General features: G+C 34.6%; 1 protein-coding gene across 2 annotated transcripts in view; it reads right to left on the reverse strand.

The window, feature by feature from the left end:
- Positions 1-22,425, reverse strand: part of TBC1D32 (TBC1 domain family member 32) — a 193,200-nt gene that overhangs the window by 117,776 nt on the left and 52,999 nt on the right. For both annotated transcript variants that reach the window (XM_039251523.1, XM_039251522.1), the window contains exons 15-21: positions 22,167-22,309; positions 18,259-18,386; positions 13,190-13,391; positions 12,535-12,617; positions 7,720-7,858; positions 3,701-3,788; positions 1,767-1,885 (exon numbers count right to left, since the gene is read on the reverse strand). In XM_039251523.1, coding sequence (XP_039107454.1) covers positions 1,767-1,885; positions 3,701-3,788; positions 7,720-7,858; positions 12,535-12,617; positions 13,190-13,391; positions 18,259-18,386; positions 22,167-22,309 — 902 coding nt within the window. The remainder of the gene's footprint in view (positions 1-1,766; positions 1,886-3,700; positions 3,789-7,719; positions 7,859-12,534; positions 12,618-13,189; positions 13,392-18,258; positions 18,387-22,166; positions 22,310-22,425) is intronic.

Genomic DNA, 22,425 nt, shown 5'->3' on the forward strand with positions numbered 1-22,425 from the left:
AACTATTAGTTTATACTGACATTTTTTTCAAAGCACAATAAGTTGAATCAAATCCCAACCTTAAATTTGAAATATGAATATTTTCTAGGGATTAAAAATTAATGTTGTTCCACTTTATGTAAAATTTAAGAACCTTGAAGTCACAGAGATTCGCATACCATTATACTATTTGCTTACTCCATGTGGTAGAGCTTTCATATATGTTGCCTCTAAGTATAAAATAAATCCCACTATATAGCACAGTTTTCTTTTCAAGAGTCCTGTGTACTATAACAAGAAGTTAAGAGAAAAACAGCCTTTTATACTCACTCACCTACTTGGCAGTTTCTTTTTAATCTGAAAATCCAAATATCCATCTGGTATCCTTTCTTTCTTTCTTTCACGATATTCTTTCACGATTTTCTCTTTCTCTTTAGTTTTCAGCAGTTTGTATGTCTATAAGTGGGCCTTATGGTTTCCTTTGTATTTTTATTCTTTGAACATTCTTCCTTGGGATTCACTAAGTTTCTTGACCTTTAAGTTTACATTTTTTAAGACATTTGGAAATTCAGCTTCTGTTCAAATACTTTTCTATCCTATTCTCTTTCCTCCATTTCTGATATACCAACCAAACATATTAAGCCTTTGGATGTGGTCTCACAAATCACAGAAGTATTGCCTAATTTTCTCTTTGCTCTCCAGATTGTGTAATTCCTGTTGATCTACCTGAAGTTCATTGACTAGTTCTTCTGGTCATCTTTAAATATTCTGTTAGGCTTATCTAGAAAATTACTTCAAACAAAAGGTGTTTAGTTGTAGAATTTTTTTTAAGTTTTACTTATTTTGAGAGAGACAGAGACAGCATGGATTGGGGAGAGGGAGAGAGAGCATCCCAAGCAGGCTCCAAGCAGCCAGTGCAGAGCCTTCCCGAAACCTCCTTCCATTTTCCAGCTGTTGTGTACCCCTAAATCTTCATTAGAGTATTAGAGTATAGATTTCTATCTGTGCACCAACTGGTACTTGCCCTCAGGCAAAAGTCTATTAAATAAAGAATCTCAAACTATCAATCTTGTCATCTAGTTACTCCTCTCCATTTTTTTGTCTCTTTTTAGCCATTCTAGTACTTTTAACTAGCAGATTTTTTAAGTCCTTTTTCTTGAGTTTTTGTTTCTACTGGAGGGAACAAGCCTATCATTATTGAAAACAGAATTTGATTTTTTAATATTATTTTATGACATCCACTGAAACTTTCCCAGGCTCCCATAAAGTCAAAAGCAGGAATCATCAAATAACTTCGTGAAATTTGCAAAACATGTCAAATATATAAAAGCCACTGAATTATAAGAGTATAGGTGCTTCAGAATTTCTTTTTTGGCACATTACTCTAAATGATAGCATCTTTTCTTCACCCACCCTTGCTTCAAATAATACTGACAATTTTCTATTAGATTTAAACCCAAGTGCAAAACTTTTCTTTTTTTTTTTTTTGCTTTGGTTGATTAGTTTGTTTTGGGGTTTTTTTTTGAGAGGGTTGTTTTTTCATAGCATGTGTGGTATGTATCACTCTTTACTAAGGGGAAAATGACAGTAAACATACTGTGAAAGGAAAAAATCCTTGCAAAATATAACTCCCATGGAACACTGGTAGTTCTAGTCACTTATTTTGAAAACAAAAATTAGAAATGAAAAAAGGAGAGGAGAAACAGGAGAAGCTGCTGGTTATAACTGAATATAGATAAAGCCTGGATGAACTAATTTCTGAGAGAGATACTCATATCATTTCTTACCTTTTGACAGCTCCGGTCAATAGGATCCACTGGAGTAGATCTGGGATGAGTTACTCTCACATCATCTCTTCCACACTCCAGATTGGCCCATAATTCAATTATAAGTGCATTAATAAACCCTAAGAAGAATTATATACATCATACTTACAGTATACAATTTCTTGGAATTATGGAAGAAAGATATAATTATCCTTCTGACAAGATTGGTCCTCACTGACAAAAGACACATACTTATGTAAGAAATAACTTTTAATCTTGGTAGAAATTATATCTCCTATTGTTAATTATACAATTTTCCTAAAACTATTATAAAATGACTAATTCTGAGAGACTATTTCCCTAGAGAACTGAATTTTGAGTCTCCGGATTGATTCCTTGGCCAGTAACTTCTGGCCATACTTATCTGAAAAATAAGGTTTATACTTTACTCTCCAGGTGAGTCGACAATGAAAGGCAACTGAAAGGTGGTATGTATGTGCATGTACGCGTGTATGTGTGTATGTGTGTGTATCAGGAGGCAGGGTACGCACTTAAAGAGTTTAAGTGTGTTCCTTATTCTAACTGTTTTTTTAATTCTTATGCTTAAAACAATTCTTCATTTCACACAACTTTTGGCTCAATACAGTCTAAATTCTCAAGAGTCAGGTACTATATGCATAAATGAAAGTGATTATTAAGGCTGATTATTATTTTATGAAGAATTAAATTACATAAAGTGTAAAACAGAACATCTAATCATTAAATCAGTAAGTTCATAATAACATTAGAACAAAAAGGTTCCTCTGCTAGGAAAAGAAAAAAAATAAGCTCTGAAACAAGAATATCAGTGTTCAAATTATAAATCTGCCAGCTTAGTAGTATCCCTTGACTTCTTAGAGCATCAAGTCCCCAGTTAGAAAACAGAAATAGTGTTATATTTGAGGGATACCATGAAGTATCAATGAAATGATATATGGAAAGTTCCTAATATAGTACCCTAAGAGATCATAAGAACTCAAGTAATGTTACTGTTCCTTCCTTTGTCCTATAAAGCAATTGCAATTAATCCTCTCATGAGAAGCTTGATAGTATTAGGATCAGAAGCTTAATGACTTGACCAACAGGAAAATCTGAGATTATATCTCCAAATGCTTCCAGTAATATGCCCCTAAGTATGGCAATATATTAGATTTTATACTAAGTAGAAGAAAAAATAAGTCATTCAGTGTAAGACAACTTCTTCCAAGAAACACATTCCATAATACAAAGAATCAGTTGTGGTCAGTGATGTTCTAGTTCACCAACACTAAACTTTGAAAATTATAACCATAGCATCTCTATTAGAGGTTATGTCTTATCTCAGGTCTAGGGTTCAGCTGGCCTTAAGATATATTAAATTCCCACTGTTAAACTTCTTAAAAATTTAATCCATAGTAGATAATACATGCTGACTGCAAAAATAGTGGTAAAAGCTAAGCTTTCAAGAAGCCAAAGAGGAAAAAGAATAAGGAAATAGTATGTATGTATGAAAACTATTGTGGTTGTGTATATTTCGATGCATATACAGGCCACTAAAACCGAGGATTAAGAAATCATGTAAGATTTAAGAGGAAAAAACATCCTGTAAGATTCAACTGTACTGAGAGAGGATTTAGAAGATGAAGACAATTTCTTAAGTACTCAAGTACTTCTCAGTTTAATTCATTACGTTCCACTGTTCTGGGGAAAGGGAACAGGCTGTATATACATACTTCAAGGGAAAAAAAATCCCATTGCAATTTCACGGAAGAAAAAAGATAAATGAAACCCTGTAACTTTCCCTTACCTAAGGCCAAACTTGGGTAAAAGAACTTCAGAGTAAATATCCTGAGAATGATCATGCCAGCTAAATTTTCTATTGGCTTGCTCATTTTATTTAAAATTATCAGTATTGTGATTAAAAGAAAAAAACCTACCTGAACTCTGTAGTGCTACTGCACCTGCTGCTGTTGATGCCACGTGTGTAACCAAAACTCCGTAGCCAAACTTTTTATGCCTGCCGATCTAACAATATAAATAAGGAACAATGAAAAGAAGGAAAACATAAAATGCTAATATTTTATTTACATGTTATATGTAGGTTAACAATTCTCCTTGTTAGTATACTAGACATTCTTTCAGGTAAAGATAATGAGCAGCAAAACAAACTCAGACACTCTATCAATGAGTTAATATTTTGGGCAATCTTATTTCAGATAGACGTTCTGGCCCCAGACTTAAAATTAAGTAGCTTTTTGCTTTGAACAAGTTACTTCCCAATCTTGGTCTCAGTCTCTTCATACGTAAAATAAAGGACTTTGACCATGATGAAGATTAACATTCCTTCCAGCTTTAAATGTTGTTATTTAATTTGTTAGGTTAGTCCTTGAATAATAAATTTCCTCACTTATAAATCTGTATTGACTGTCAGCCAAACTATACTTTTAATAATCAAAAGAACTTAAAAAATTATATCTTCTCAGTGGCAATTATTTTTAGAGGAAATGTTAGTTTTTTCCACTAAGGTAATTATATATATATTAAACACACACAAAAAGAATACTCATCATTAACATACAAGTTTCTAAAAAGTGTTGTAGAAAACATTGGACAATTTGCTGTGTCACAGAGTATTATGCATGTATTCCTGGTAAAGTACACAAGTAACACTCTTGGCAGAAAACAGAATATGGAAATAACATAAAAAATGTTCCTCCTTAGATCTCAGCAAGACTAGGTTGATTAATAAAATGGTTGATTTCTAAACAAAGGGAACCATTCACAATTTATATTATTTCAATGTTTCATTAAAAGGATTGTTTTTTTTAAAAGGACTTGTTTGGTTTTTTTGATACCCATAAGCGGGATTGCTGGGTATTTCTATTTTTTTTTTACAAATATTTATCGTCAAGTTGGTTTCCATATAACACCCAGTGCTCATCCCCAAAAGTGCCTTCCTCCATGCCCATCTCCCCCCGCCCCTTCACACCCATCAGTCCTCAGTTTGTTCTTGGCATTCAAGAGTCTCTCACGGTTTGCCTCTCCCTCACCCCCACTATATCCCCCCCTTCTTCTCCCCCATGGTCCTCCGTTAAGTTCCTCCTAATCCTCCTATAAGTGCAAACATATAATATTTGTCCTTCTCTGCCTGACTTATTTCACTCAGCATAACACCCTCAAGTTCCATCCATGTTGCTACACATGGCCAGATTTCATTCTTTCTCATTGCCATGTAGTATTCCATTGTATAGATAAACCACATCTTCTTGATCCATTCGTCCATTGATGGACACATAGGCTCTTTCCATGTTTTGGCTATTGTTGAGAGTGCTGCTATGAATATTGGGGTACATGTGCTTAAAAGGACTTGTTTTAATCAAAATTTTAAAATATAAACTGTGCATTCAGTTTTGAAGGCAAAAAAAAGGAGGGGGAGGGTAGAAAGGAACTAAAAGACCATGGGAAAGAATTAGATTTCTTTGATTTCCTATTCATGTGTTCATAAGTTTGCCTTCCTTTTCCATTTTTATTACTCTTATTTTCCACTTTCATTGAACTTGTCATATATTAATTCTGTAGTTAGATGACAGAGAGGCACAGAAATATGATTGGCTATTTTCCCCCACTCTCCCTCTTCAATAATAACTAAATAAACACCTTACTCATCAATCATCCCCATTGACCCTGCTGATTTAGATATTAGCAGCCACAGGGGCTTCCTAGATTCACACTAAGTACTGAGAAAGAAGCAGCAAAGAAAAACTTCACAGAAGTTACAGACACTTTACTAAGACTAGGCTTTCATGAAAGACAAATCTGAGCTTGAGTCTTACTGCTGTCAGTAACTAGATGTGAGAGCATTTGCAGATCATTTAACAAGCCTGGGTCTCTACTTTCTCTTCAGCAAAATTAAGGAAATGGCCTAGTGGCTTTCTTACAACATGATGGAGAATCCCAATTTTCAAAAAAATTCTTGAATAGCATAAGGCACCATTAGACTAATGTATTATATGGTTGTAAGTTACTGAGGTTCAGGGAACAGTGTTTTCTATTATAACAACCAGTGTGGTATAAAGACTAGGGTTTTTTAAAAAATATTTTTTAATTTACTTCCAAGTAAGTTAGTATATAGTGCAACAATGATTTCAGGAGTAGATTCCTTAATGTCCCTTACCCATTTTGCACATCCCTCATCCCACAACTCCTCCAGCAAACCTCTGTTCTCCATATTTAAGAGTCTCTTATGTTTTGTCGCCCTCCCTGTTTTCATATTATTTTTGCTTCCCTTCCCTTATATTCATCTATTTTGTATCTTAAAGTCTTCATGAGTGAAAACTAGGGTATTTTAAATATTCATAAGTGTTAAAACAGTGACATCTAGTCCTAGCTGTATTATCACAATAGCAATAGTTTTATATGCACAGTCTCAAGCATCTGATAAGAAAGATAAATGTCTTTGAATTACTTCAATATTTCAAAAATGTAAAAACAAAAATAAAAACCCAATCAGTTAACTAGCACACAAGATGATTCAAACTCACCAGCAGAGAAATTCAAATTAAAATGACCAGTTTTGTAAACTTAAAATCCTGAAAAACTTCAATATTTACTATAGTGTGAATGTTTCTGTCCCCTCCAAACTTCATATGTTGAAATCTAACTTCCAAAGGTGATACAGTAAGTGGGTCCTTGATTTATCATGAGGTGAAGAGAACTCATGAATGGGATTAGTACTGTTATAAAAAAGACCCCATAGAGCTCCTGAGCCTGTATCCGTGTGAGGATACAATGAAGATCCGTGACCAGAAGAGGCCCTCCTCTGACAACAGTGGCATCCTGATCATGGACTTCCAGCCTCCAGAACTGTGAGCAGTAAATTTCTGCGGTTTATATATAAACCACCCAATCTGTGGTATTTTAACAACCCAAATGGACTAAGACAATGCTTGACAAGAAGTATACATCCCACGATATTACACATATTAGAAATATTAGCATGGAAGCCTGAGATAGTGGAATGCACGCAGAGTGAAATGGAACTGAGAACCAGAAATGACAGGGAATAAAATTGATCAAGACAATATCTTGCATGGACAGATGAGGACAGTATGCCATAAACTGAGGCATGTAAATAAGTTCTCTATACTTGAGGTCCATTTAAATGAGAATAATTAAAAACACATCTGCACATACAAACCTAAAGTCAAAAGTGATGAACTAATGTTCATAGGTTTTATTTGTGAAGGGATAGTCAGGACCCTCCCTCAAAAACTACTTACCTTCACAGGCAAAAACTCTTAAGGTTTTTATGGTTTTAGAGGCTTACACAAAAGCAGGGAATTAGAACTGAAGAATAAATAAAATGGTATTTACAACATGATAACCTAGTAACATCAATATACAACAGCTGCCAGAGACAAAGACGATAGTTTTAAAAGCATACATGTAATCCTAAAAAGCCCAAAAGTTCTGGAATATTTATACCATCACAGCAAAAAGCTGAATACACCTTAATGGACTTCTGAGAAAGGGCTAAATTATACTGTACATTTTATTTAACAGTATTGAAAAAATAACGTACAAATACTTTCATTTTTAATGTGAGGACCAAATTCTTATTAACATGTACATTAAGACCCAACAGGGTTTTTCCTCCTCCTGAAATTCCTCCCAGCTTTAGTACAGCCAGCTGTTTGTTATATTTATAACACATCTGGATGGTTAACTATATTTTTCAATTCCATCTGGTTAGTTTCCCATCCTGTAAACATATCCATAGGTACCAACATTAATCCTAATGCTTTCCTGAAATAATATCAAGTTAAATATTACAATGCTATATGGCTTTTTAATTGAGGTTTAATAACCTCTTCACTCAGAGAAGACAGAATGATGTTCTTAATAGCTTTTACAGCAACAAAAATTCTTTTTGCCTGTGGCAGATGGTAATTCATACCTGTAATTTTTTTGCATATCGGTTGAACATAAATGTCACACACTCATTGATGGCACCTGTTCTTTGAAGAAATAGTAGTCCTTTGGGAGTGGCAGCAAAATTTAATAAATCATCTAACAAATTCTCTTCCCAAGCCATACTGAAACATGTAAAAGACAGGTATGCATTACTTTAGTATACTCAGAACTGAGAAAAAAATATTTCAGCTTAATATTGCTGATATACTTAGAGTACATATTGACAGCTATGTATTCAATATTTTAAAAATATATTAAAAAGTAATGGTTCTCTTGATAGTGAGTTTTATTCTTATATTTTCTGCTCAATAATCTTGTTTCACTTTAATTAAATATTAACTGAATGTATCGGCATTTTTTACACCTAGATTCTCTCATCTGTGCTTTAAATTCATCCTCTTCTCTTCTTGTAATTCTGTTGGGCCTAGAATCCCCAAGCCACAATTCTCCATTATTTTAATAGTTTTTCTTCCAAGTATTTATTTATTTATTTATTTATTTACAGACAGAGACAGTGAGTTAGGGAGGGGCAGAGAGAAAGAGAGAGAGAGACAGAATCCCAAGCAGGCTCTGTCCTGCCAGCGCAGAGCCCAGTGCGGGGCTTGGAGCCAGGAAAGCATGAGTTCACGACCTTGAGCCGAAATCAAGAGTCGGACAAAATCTCAATGATTTCCCAAAGCTTGCCATTGGAAACAACATGGATAGATCTACAAAGTATGATGTTAAGTGAAATATGTACTCTGTAAAAAGAACATATAATTTTACCCATATGTGGAATTTAACAAACCAAATGCACAAAGGCAAAAAAGAGACACCAAAAACGATGAAGAACCTGAATGTGAGACAGGAAACCATCAAAATCCTAGAGGAGAAAGCAGGAAACAACCTCCTTGACCTTATCACAGCAATTTCTTACTCAACGCATCTCCAAAGGCAAGGGAATCAAGAGCAAAAATGAACTGTAGGGATCTCATCAAGATAAAAAGCTTCTGCATGGCAAAGGAAACAATCAAAAAACTAATAGGCAACCAATGGAATGAGAAAAGATAGTTGCAAATGACATATCAGATAAAGGGGTAGTATCCAAAATCTATAAGGAACTCACCAAATTCCACACCCAAAAAATTAATAATCCAGTGAAGAAATGGACAGAAAACATGAGCAGACACTTCTCCAAAGAGGACATCCAGATGACCAACAGACACATGAAATAATGCTCTATGTCACTCATCATTAGGAAAACAAACAAAACCACACTGAGATACCACCTCACACCAGTCAGAGTGGCTAAAATGAACAAATCACGAGACTCTAGGTGCTGGCGAGGATGTGGAGAAATGGACACCTTCCTACACAGTTGGTGGGAATGTAAACTGGTGCAGCCCCCATGGAAAACAGTGTGGAGGTTCCTCAAAAAATTAACAATAGAACTCTACTGACCCAGCAATAGCACTGCTAGGAACTTACCCAAGGGGTATAGAAGTGCTGATGCATAGGGGCACATGTACCCCAATGTTCATAGCAGCACTTTCAACAATAGCCAAAGCATGGAAACAGCCTAAATGTTCATCAACTGATGAATGGATCAAGAAGATGTGGTTTATCTATACCATGGAATACTACATGGCAATGAGACTCAAAATGAAATCTGGCCACGTGTAACAACATGGATGGAACTTGAGGGTGTTATGCTGAGCGAAATAAGTCAGGCAGAGAAAGACAGGTACCATATGTTTTCACTCATATGTGGAACAGGAGAAACTTATCAGAGGACCATGGGAGAGGGAGAGGGGAAAAATAGTTAAGGAAAGGGAGGGAGGCAAACCATAAGAGACTCTTAAATACTGGGAACAAACTGAGGGTTGATAGGGGTGGAGGAGAGGGGAAAAGGGGTGATGGGCATGGAGGAGGGCACTTGCTGGGAGGAGCACTGGGTGTTATATAGAAACCAGCTTGACAATAAACTATATAAAAACAAAAAAGACTCTTAAATATAGAGAACAAACAGATGGTTACCAGAGGGTAGAAACGTGTGGGGACAGGCTAAATAGGTGAGGGGTTTAAGGGTACACTTATGATGAGCACTGAGTAATAATATGAAATTGTTGAATCACTATACTGTACACATGAAACTAACATAACACTCACTATATGTTAATTATACTGGAATTTACAAAAATAATAGAAACATTATCAGGAATCTACTATGTTCTGACATTAGAACAGTCTAGTTCTGCTAAAACTTACACTCCAGTTTTAGCAAATTATGAAGGAACAAATAATGTCTGTCTCAAACCAAATTTTCCACTAACACAAAAGAACAAATTACATTCAATTCTATGAGATAATTTAATTTTGATGACAAAATGAAATAAACAGTTCTCTCTATTATCAAAATTTCTATTAAATTTTATTTCTAAGACATTAATATCATATTGAAGGAACCTCCTTTTTTTTCTGATGTAAGACACATTATTAAAGATCAGAGACATTTCATAGTGATAAAAGGGTAAAGTCACTAGGAAAATATAATGGTTCTAAGTTTGTACATACCTCATACCCTCAAAATAACTAATGAAAACTGTTATAGAACTATAAGAAAAATAGTTTCACAATTATACTGAAAGACTTAAAACAACTCTTTCAGCAAGCAGGTAAGTCAGTAAGAATATAGAACAGTTGAACAACATAGCTAACCAACTCGACATAATTGACAAATATGGAATATTCAACCCAACAACTTCAGAATATAAATTAAGCTAAAAGTACAGGAAATCTACTCGCTTAGTGTAATTTTTTATAATAGGGAAGTATGTACTCGAATCCCTGGGTTTTAGACATTGGACCCAGGGGGTTAAAAATACCTTATAGGTTTGGTTTTTGTTTTTTGTTTTTTTGTTTGTTTTGTTTTTTGCATTTTTTACTAGTTCAGATCTATTTTTTTTACACAAATAGTTTATTGTTAGGTTGGTTTCCATATAACACCCAGTGCTCATCCTCACAAGTGCCCTCCTCCATGCCCATCACCCCCACTCCCCCCCACACCCATCAGTCCTCAGTTTGTTCTCAGCATTCAAGAGTCTCTCATGGTTTTGAGGGAAACTCCTTTTACTCCAGAATCAAGTTTCTACATGGAGCACACTCCCCATTTTAACACTGGTTGCCTCTTACCACCTAATTACTTACTCTCCATATAAGAAGGGACTCAGGAGATTTGGAAAATGTCCTAAGCACGCTTGGCTAAGCAATGCCTCTTTCCCAGTCTACTTTGTGATGCAGCTACCTGTAGAAAGCACATATTCTGCCTGTTCTACTGTTAAGTCTGATCTTTGTTAAGCTCTGCCTCAGAGGGAAGCCTATGGCTGTCTACTGCCCATTGTGACAGAAGAGTAAATCTAATTCTTGAGGACTTAGGAAGCCTGTGTATATTCCGTGTTTTTATTTGTTTGACTTCTTTATCTCTATTACTTGGTTGACAACTCAGGAAGGAAGACTGCCATATAATTTATTAGTTCTTTCACACTCTAACTTCAGAATCTAAATATATTACTAAGAGTAAAATGTATTGACTATTAATCACATTCTCTCTTCTAGCCTATTTGAGAATACTATTTCTTCCATCTGAAATAACACTTTCCCCCTTTTCAGTCAAGTTAGTATCTATTCTCTTTAACTTAGTTTAACAACTTCTTCCGGAAAGATTCACTCACAAGTTGCCTCCTAACAGACCTTGCGTGACCCCATCATATAAATTTAGCATACTGTATTGCCACATTGCATTTATTTGTATTCTACACTACACAATAAGCTCTTAAGGTATAGGGATCCTCAGAAGTTGAAGCACATGGCTGAATCAATCAAAGGGAAATGACAAATCAGAGAAGACCTAAAGGAAAACATCTAAAAACTACCTCAAAAACTGCAGAAATATTCTCTCCACACAAAAAAATGACAAGTTTATGACAACTGTCGGAAAAAAATTATGGCTAATTTTTAGAGAATTAGCTATTTGTTGAACCATTACATTGTTAAGGAAATGAAAAAAGTCTTTTTTGTTAGACTTCTTTAAATTATGCCTACCTAAAAGAATGTTGATTTTTACACTTTTTTAAGAATATCCCTTAAAGTTCTATTGTCTATTTAGAGCATGCCAACAACTAAGAAGAGAATCCAGGTATATTAGTCATAAGATATTAATTTAAAAAAATTTTTTACCCTCATTAATTGACAACATGTCCTATTGGAATTTGTGAAAAAACATGGAGATGTCTAAATTAAAAATTGGTTAAATACTGAATTAAATAATTTCCCAATGCCAAAAAATACATTCCCACGCATTTTGAAAGATCTAATTTAAATATAAACAGACTCCTTTGGCATTTGAAATCACATTATTCCTATGGAACTCCCTAGTCAGCTTTCCAAATTTAGTATTTGATAATTCTCCATATTTTCCGGAAACATTATAACATGTCCAATTTCTTAACCCAAAATGTAAAGACAGGATGAAGCAAGTATAATAAATATTGCTAGATTTAAGGTACAAGTAAGGTATAAGTATCTCTAAAAGTTCCCCCTAGGAATAAGTTTCCTCCATCATATATGTATACAGTCACCTTTCTATAAAGTATATTTTGGGTTGTTGGGGTTTTTTTAGTTTTTATTTGCATTCCAATTAATTAATACATAGTATAATATTAGTTTCAGGTGTATTTTTGCCACAATATTCAATTATTCTCATTTTTAAATTATTTCAGCAAATGCAGAAAAACAGAGAAGTTTATTCAATTGTGCTTACATGCTTTGGGATTCCTGGCTTACTGAAGAAACAGATTCTGAACGCTTTACTGCAGTAGAAGTTCTTTCTGATTGTAAACTTGTCTAAAACATAACAGATTAATTCACATTATTTATTGATTACTCATAAGATCTCATGACACATTTTTATAGTTGATCCTTAATGTAACTAAAATTAAATCACATTCAAGTTTTAAGCTATTTGTCTTTTAATTAAATGTCATGTAAAAATTTTATGAATGAAGCATATAAATGTGAGGAAATAAAGGCTTACTAGTCCACTGATACACACTACATTTGACTATTGCAACATTATAATCTCCAGTGTCCATAACAAAACCCCAGCTGTCTATACAAATTGCTCAGAAACAGCTTCTAAAGGATGTCAGTTTATGCAAAGATAATTTATCTAAAGCCTTTCTTACAAGAAAAGACTTTGAAGTATAGTTAGATCCTAGAACTACCTTGGTCCTAATGGGAGATGAGATACATTCATCCTGTACCAAATTAAAAAGCATTCTGTTCCCTAAAGTACCGTGATGCTAAAGAAGTCATATTTGCCCCAGTAAAAGATTTTAACTGTGTTATGATACTACGATAGCAACTATATTTGAAATAAAGATTTTCAGGGGGAAAAAAAGCTTGAAAATTCTTACCTTCTTCCATGCCTTTGCTATAGATTCATGCAAACTATAAGGAATTAACACCTGTAAGCCTTCACAGGTACCATATATTTGACGACACACAGAAATAAAAGCTCCTTTAACCACAGGCAACATTTCCGAACCAGAAAAAACAGAAATATCCTCATCAAGAAGTTTTTTTGAAAACTGAGCAATTATGTGAGCACCTGTAGAACTAAAAGATGAAATCTTAAAGTGATTCCAACGTTATAAATCATCACCTCATCAAATACTACCAGAAAGTCTAACCATATCATAAACTTTACATTTGCTTGGCTCTCTTTTAGTCCTCTATCTTTTCTCGGACATGTCAATATTCCTGTTCCCACCCACGTACAGACAGGTGTCTAATAACTAGAGAAGTTTCAGGAGACCAGAGGAAAGAACATACAGTCATGAAAAAAGCAAAACTATACACTCAACAGGTTATAAACACCATAGGTCCAGTGTCATATGGAACTTCATTTCACTTGATTATAGTGAAAACATAATCCTGAGTTTCTATGCCATTAATAGGATGTAGCTCCTCTATTTCAGAAACTTGGACAGTTTAACAGTAATAACAGATAAGGAAAACATCGTAAATGTTTAATATGCCAGGCACTGTTCTAAATATTTTAAATATATTAACTCATTTAATCCTTATAATGACGCCATAAACTAGATACATTCTTCATTTGTTAAACAGATAAGGAAAAACAGTTAAGGCTTATAGGAATTAAGTATCTTGAACAATACCACATGGCTGTTCAGAAGTGGAGCCAGGCCTCAAACCCATGATATCTGGCTCCAGAGCAGCACACTTTTAGTTTTTCTGGCTTTAAAAACAAACACAGTAAGCGGTGTATAGGATAGGGTACTGACTCTCCATGTACCCCTCTATACATCTTCAACAGTTACCAATATTTGCCAGTGCTGTTTCATATATCTCCTGACTTCTTCCTCTGCCCATCTATACTGGAGCATGATATGCTAAATCCCAGACATCATTTTACCTAGTGTACATCTTTAACTGACAAAGGTTTCTATGTTACATACCAATACCCCACCGAACTCTGTTTTAATATATCTGATAGTCCACCCATATCAAGATTTTCCTGATTGTCTTAAGGTTGTCCTTATAATAGATTTGTATAAATCAAAATTCAAATAAATTTCATGGAGTACATGAGGTTATTGTGATCATTTAGTCTCCCTCTTTCCCTCTTCTTTTTTTAATCTATGCCAATGATTTGGAGAAAGAAGTTATTTTTCCTATACATACTTTATTTGGGCAACTGCTTCATCATGGTGCCATTTAATGTGTTCCTCTATTTCCCCCTAATCCCTATAAGGTGATAATTATATCTAGAGGCTTAAAGTACAATTTATTTTCTTCTCAGCAAAAATAACTTCATAGGTGGTTACTACTGTGTACCTCCACTTGCATCATGAGATGCATATCTAGTTGTCCTAATTTGGGTGGTGCTAAAAATCAACTGGTGGTGCTAAAAATCAACTGGTCAGATGGTAGGAGCCTGAGCTTTCCAGTGGGAAGTCCTCCTCTCATTAAGCCATTCACCTAATGGTTTTAGCATCAATTCAGGATAATTTCCTAAATCAACTATTTCATTAGGAGTTACCAAATGGTGATTTCTAATTATCTTGCACTTATTAACTGAAAGCTTTCTATGAAGAATTTTACCTTCAGAAACTTAATAGTTATATCAAAATACAACATGTATAGGAAATAATAGAAAAACATGTTTGAATTTTTTAAAATCAATTTGCAAAATGAGTTGGTGTCATCACAACCTCAATTGGCAATTGATGAGATTTTCTTTAATTTCAATATGTCTTTAAAATGATTTTTGTGTGCTTTATGTATGTTAACCATTGAAGTCATTATTTTTTTAATTCTTAAATTATCTATCTTAAATCAGTAGGAGGCCCCTTCTGGTAGATTGGGGTACTTCTGACATAATGTCTTTAATCTTAGAGAATTTCCTTGCTTTCTAGAATGGTAAGATATGAAGGATCACCTTGCTCATTTCCTGACCTAACCCAGAAACAACTACCTTCAAGATCCCTTCCTCCTTTGGTAAGGTAGAGGAAAAGAAAAAAAACTTAGATATTTAGAGAGCACAGTCAGCTAAGGGGAAAGGTGTCATCATTATTTCCACGCCTTCAGTTCTAAGAAAAGTATAATTTAAGGGGTGCCTGGGTGACAGAGTCAGGTGAGCATCCAACTTCAGCTCAGGTCATCATCTCACAGTTCATGGGTTTGAGCCCCACATCAGGCCCTGGTGTACATCTTTTACCTAGTGTACACCAGGGCCTAGGTGTGTACCTGGGCTGACAGCTAAATAAATATTAAATATTTATCTAAGTATAATTTAAGAAAATAAGTTAATATTTATTTATATTATGAATATAAATTTCAAGTTTAACTTCCCTAATTTCATATTTTTTGAAACTCTAGTTCCTTATGATGCTAATTAATTATTTGCTTTATTTAGAATATGTACATAATAATTTCAAAATATATTGAAGGCAGATGAAGACTATTTGCTGAGATTTTTTTAACCTTATTATATACCCACTAGAAACATTCAAATCAGGTCACTTTGAAGTAATTCTTTGCATGGGTAGGTAACTAACTTGATTGGTAGTTAAATTCACTTATTTCCATTTGTTTGAATTTCTTTAAAATGTGTATTTTCCTTTTTGATTTAACTTTTACATTTAGCATAAATCAAGTACAGAACCACAAAGTCAAATCTAGGTTCAATCAAGGTATATGTGTTACATTTTTACCTCCATATACACATGTTTTTCTTCCTTCCTCGAAAACTTACTTCTCAGATTACCCTTTCATCACTCCTTTTGAAAAATATCAACAAATATTATTTTGTTTATTCATATTCCATTCTTTTAATACTAGAAGTAGCATTCTATAAACATTCTTTTGTTTTGTCCATTCACTTAACATATCCTGAAGACAACTCTACAACAATACATAAAAAATTCCATGTTCTGGGGCGCCTGGGTGGCTTAGTCGGTTAAGCGTCCGACTTTCGCTTGGGTCATGATCTCGCGGTTCGTGGGTTCGAGCCCCGCGTCGGGCTCTGTGCTGACTGCCAGCTCAGAGCCTGGAGCTTGTTTCAGTCTGTGACTCCCTCTCTCTCTGACCCTCCCCTGCTCACACTGTCTCTCTCTGTCTCCTAGAAATAAATAAAAAACATTTAAAAAAAAAAAAAATTCCATGTTCCCACCACAGAGCTAAGTGTTCCTCTGTGCAAACATAATTTAATCAACCAGTCCCTTGTTACTGAATATTTGAAATGATTCCAGTCTTGGGGCACCTGGGTGGCCCAGTCGGTTAAGCGTCCAACTTCAGCTCAGATCATGATCTCACGGCTCATGGGTTCAAGCCCCGCGTCGGGCTCTATGCTGACTGCCAGCTCAGAGCCTGGAGTCTGTTTCAGATTCTGTATCTCCCTCTCTCTCTCTGACCCTCTCCTGCTCATGCTGTCTGTCTGTCTCTCTGTCTCTCTGTCTCTCTCTCTCTCTCAGAAATCAATAAAACATTTAAAAAATTTTTAATAAATAAAAAAAAGGAAATGAATCCAGTCTTTGGCCAATATAAATAATATTATCAGGAACAACCATGGCACAATGAGGAGTCAGAAGAAATTAACATTTTACGTCTTATGTGTTTAACTTCAATGTAAGGAAAACTCACTTTAAAAACAAAACATAGAAATCTTAATGATTAGGAAAAAACTGATTACATAACTAAATGTCTATATAGCAAAACAAAAAACAAAAATACTCAAAAAAACCAAAAAACTGAAATAGGGAAGTGATGGACAATAAAAAGAAACCTTAGAACTCCTGACAAAAGGTTAGTCTTTCTCATTTTACAAAAGAATTGTTATCTATATAGAAAAATACTTCCAGTTGAGTATGGCACCCTCTTAAAATACTACAATGCAAAAATAAACAGAATTTTCCAAAGGCTTTTATCGCTGTCAAGAAGAAAAGAATGTGATAGTAACAATGTTTTATAATTTAGAATGTGGAAAAAACAAGAAGTAATTCAAGACCTGGGGAAACTGAATAATCAGCCACAATACAGAAAACAGAACACAATTTATTTCATAGAACTCAAAAAACTCAAATTGGTGGTACCACGTATCTCTGGAATTGGAGACAGAAGTAGGACCAAAAACAGAAGAGCTGCCTGAAAGTCAAATTAAAAAGAAGTTCAACTAGGGGGGCACCTGGATGGCTCAGTCAGTTGGGTGTCCAGATCTTTATTTCAGCTCAGGTCATTATCTCATGATTCAGGAGATCAAGCCCCATGTCAGTTTCTGTGCTGGCCACGTAGAGCCGGCTTGGGAGTCTCTCTCTCCTTCTGACTCTGCCTGTCTGTCTGTCTGTCTCTCTCAAAATAAACAAACTTATTTTTTAAGTGCTATGGAGCTATTAAAAATAGTGTTTCATTCTGTACTCATCTAGGAAAATGCTCATGGTTACACATAGGAAAGCTGAATAATGTATATAACATTTTTATGAAGAGAAACAAAAATTCTACAGTTAGGGATATATGTTTTCTACATCATTATAAGTGCAGAGAAAGTCTAAAAGCATAACAAAGGTCCCATCAGTTAAGCCAGAGATGGAATAGAGGGAGGGTAGAGAAGAAAGATGGAGAAGTAGTTAGCTTTTCTTTTGTGCACCCTTGTGTGGTTGGACTAGAATCAATCATGCGTAGAAGTCTGAAAGAGCAAAAAACATCCCATCTAGAATGAATCCTCCTATTCTTATTTTGAAGTTACTGACATCAAGGCCTACGCTGCCTATATAGTGAACAATCCTGGCTACTACTTCAATCTGGAGCTCATCTAATATGCTGTTAGTGGCTGATCAAGAACGTAACTATCTAGAACAGTTATCCTGATTTTCATTATTAACACATTGCATAACCTTCTGGAAACTTTGAATTAGATTTAGAGAATATGCTAAAAATTCCACAAATTTAAAGCATAGACATATACCTTTTTTCTTCAGAAGAGTTCATATTTTCTCCATAAAGAAGTAAGGTAAGTCCTTCTTCTACTGACGCTATTCTTGCCAAGATATCAGCTGTGTGAATTAAAGCTGTTTCAGAGCAATTTGGAGCAGTCTGTACATTAAAAGATAAATCATAATTTTATGACATGCTGACATATCACAGACTAAAATTCAATGGTGGTAGTATAGTCTAACAAAGTTATATTACCACAACAAAAAGACAGTTAATGTCTGTTTGGTTGTGAATTATGTCTGAATTAAATGTCATTAGATTATATTCACTTACCAGCACAGTTGATGAGACAAATATATACAGACATTCTACCCAGACCAGTTATTGTTTATGAAGACAGTTGAGGGGCCTGCTATTCCCATTACAGTTTTATATATAATTCTATTTGACAAATTCAGTAGCTCCTCTATTTCTACTTTGCTCTTTACTTCCCACTCACTGGGGTCTGAATATCCAACCTAAGAACATCATTTCTAAGAACATCATCCCTTCCTGCAATTGGTTGGGTCACAAATTAATTATAGGTCTGAGTAAGGACAAGCAATTCATTGGCTGGCCAATAGTGAATGATGTCATCTAATGAGGAAAACATGGCCTGAACCAATCATATTTTTTCACTTTTACTTTTAAGTAGAAATACTAAAAATATCTTTGCAAGCATATAGCAAATTAGTACAAGGCTAATACTAAAACCTAGAGTCATATTAATGCTGTTGCCCATCTATAAGCCTAAGTCTACTAGAGTTCCTGTTCTCTCTGGGGCTGACCTATTTGTCTGTACCTGCACAGCTATCAATACACATATTCTCTATAAGAAATCGGAGTATCTAAACACTGCAACCAACACATTCTAATAAATTCAGTGAGTTAGCTTAACTAAGGAGTCAAGTATATTCACCTGAATATTTCCTAATTATATTAGGCATTATTATACTGTCTATTAGTTTCACATTAAGTATCTTTCTTAAAACAACTTCTCTGCCTGGAATACTTTCCTTCTCTCATATATACGCCTTCTTTTACAGAAAAAAAAATTTGTTTTAAGTAATCTCTCTACCCAACGTGGGGCTCAAATTTACAACCCTAAACTCTACTGACTAACCCAGCCAGGCACCCACCCATACATACACCTTTTTAAACCTTTCTGCTCCTCATTCAGTATTTTAATAGTCTGCCTTTCCTATTAGAGTAGCTTCCTTCAAAGAAAGGTATAGGTCTTAATCTCTTCTATATTTCAAATACCTAGCACAAGCCAGTGATACAGTAGTGGCTCGATGAGTGATGCTGAATGTTTTAAGGTTAAATGGCTACTATGTGCCAGAGGGCTGTTTGTTACACTCAAGAATAATTCCAGCGTAAGTACAGAAGTACATAACATGAGAATATTAGAGAAAGAAACAACTTTTCCAGGGAGAAGTAGGAGAAGTTTTAGGAGAAAAAAAAATAAACTATGGTCTGAAGAAAGGAATTTTTCACTTAGACCACTACTTTCCAGGGTGAGGGGAAAGTATGCAAACATAGGGAAATATTAAAACCTTGTCCAAAAAATGCAAATAATCTGTTATAAGTAAAATACATGGGAAAAATAGGTAGGACCCAACACAAAATGTGATAAATGTCTACTTTAAAAGTCTAAAATTTACCTAGCAAGCAACAACCAGGAAAATACCCTGACAGCCCTAGTCTTAATACCAAGGACAAGGCTAGAAAGGTCAAAGACTAGGAAAAAATAAGAAAATTATTTCAGTATTCCAAGCAAGGAATTATCAGAGCTTAAATAAAATCAGTAGCAGCAGGGGTTAAGAGACATAAATGGATTTTAGAGATATGTAGGAAAACAAGTTTATAGGGCTTAATTACAAATAGAATGAAGAAAATGAGGAAGGAGTAGTCTTACTCATCACACAGGGAAATGCGAGCAAGCTTAGAAAAGCTGAACAGGAGCCAAAAAGAAAAGAAAAAAAAAAAAAACCTGACAAGCCAAAAACTAATTTGTTGATAATGCGGTGTTTGATTTTCTCATGGAATAACTCAAAAAGGTGTTCAGCAGGCATCTAAAGACAAATCTGGAGCTGAAGAGATCTAAATTTAGAAATTAACAGGAGCACATGGGTGGCTCAGTCGGTTAAACTTCTGACTCCTGATTTCAGCTCAGGTCATGATCTCAAGGTTAGTGAGATCAAGCCCCACGTTGGGCTCCACATTGTTAGCATGGAGCCTGATTGCATTCTCTCTCTCTCTCTCTCTCTCTCTCCATCTCTCTCTCTGCCCCTCCCCTGCTCAGATGCGTGTGTGCTCCCGCTCTCTTTCAAAAATAAACCTTTCTAAAAGAAAAAAAAGGTTAACTATGCATCTAATCAACAGAATTGAAGGAAATCACCTAGGAAAAGTACACTGAACGAAAAGAAAGTGAATCAGATCCTGACTCACTGAAGACAGCAGAGACTTAGAAGGGGAGCCCTCAGATATGACACAGAAAGAACTGTTAGAAAGGTGGGGGGGGGGGAGTTGGGAGGAATATATAGTAATTTAGGAAAGCCAGGTAAATAATTAGGTAAATAATAGTCTGAAAAGTGGTCACTAGTTAGTTACAGGTTTAGGAAGTTATGAAGTTACGAGCTACAGCAATCAAAGCAGCATCAAAGACATAGTGGAGGTAAGATCATTATACAGTGTTTGGAAACATAACAGAATAAAGGGAGGCAGGACAACAATGGCCGTCCTCCATAAGGAAAAGCTTATCATTAAAAAGATCACATATTAGGTGGTAGCTAAAGATGTGCAGTGATGATCAAGAGCTTTTCTCATCCTAACTACTAGACAGATTCAAGCATATTTATATGTAAAGGAAGCCAAAAGAAGATGAAAACTTAAGGATATATGAAAGCAAAGACAAACAACTCTGACACAATATCCAAGAGCACATTTCTCAGCTCTGTTATATAGTTTATATTTCATATTACTATTGCTATTATGGCATTCTATTATATTAAACTGTATTAGGAATTCTACTGGTTCTTTTCTACTTATCTTTCTGACCATAAAATCAAAATTCTATCCCCTTAATTACCTAGAATCCCATACTTTATATCACATTCACATAAGTGTTTAATGTTTTCTGAATGAGCAATGAATAATGAATGCATAAATAGATAAGCAGTTGCCCAGCCCACTGAGGGGTGGGCACAGTAGATGAAAGCAGTAAAAACACTACAAAACACAGACCTGAAAAGGCAAACTCTTTAGCCTATTAAGATTTACGTCATTCCCCCAACACTTAAGTCACAGAAGTGGACATGTAGCAGTACTAATAAGGATACCAATTCTGCCACCTGTTAAATGTCTGACCTTGAGCAATTCACTTCTTTCAGCCTCAGTTGTAAGGATTAAATTATATAATGTAAAGAAATAGTCCATACAAAATGTAAAGAGATATGAACATATCAGTTCTGAACATATGTATAAGTTTTTTTATCAAAAATATTATTTCTTCATAGAAAACAGAACTGAATCTTCAGAAAAATAATCTAAAAGCTATAAAATTATTATTAAGACAAATAAAACATTCACAAGATTTATTAAATTTACAAGACAAATAGCTTAATAACTTCTCTCAATCCTTATAATCAGATCTAGGCTTGACTAGAAAAAAATTAAGATGTTATATGTATTTTCCCCCTACAATGTCACTAATGAATAAATTAACTGACTATATAAATTACGATATAATAATAAATAAAAACCTATGTCAGCATAAAATACATTCATATATGGAAAGATGGTGTAATAAATACTTCAAATACAATGAAACTTAGAAATAAAGTCCCACTGACTATTCCCTAATACCCAATTAATAAACTATTTTTAGTAAATACCAACCTTAGTTCCTTTCATTAAATTATGAATAGGCTGAAGAAGTGCCTCAATCACAGTGCTGTTATATAAGCATTCAATTGCACATTCTTTCTGATCACAGAGTATCTGAAGAACTTCAATTACCATACTTGCAGGAGAGTAATTATCTGATAAACAATAGTTCTTTTAGAAATTAGAAATTTAAACATTAAGAACTTATATATATAACATATATATATAATATAGCTTATTTGTGAGTTACCCATTGCTTTTCCAAAAAAGA

Source organism: Hyaena hyaena, unplaced genomic scaffold (assembly GCF_003009895.1).
Source record: "Hyaena hyaena isolate Hyena2069 unplaced genomic scaffold, ASM300989v1 scaffold_393, whole genome shotgun sequence".
In the NCBI taxonomy this organism is placed as follows: domain Eukaryota; kingdom Metazoa; phylum Chordata; class Mammalia; order Carnivora; family Hyaenidae; genus Hyaena; species Hyaena hyaena.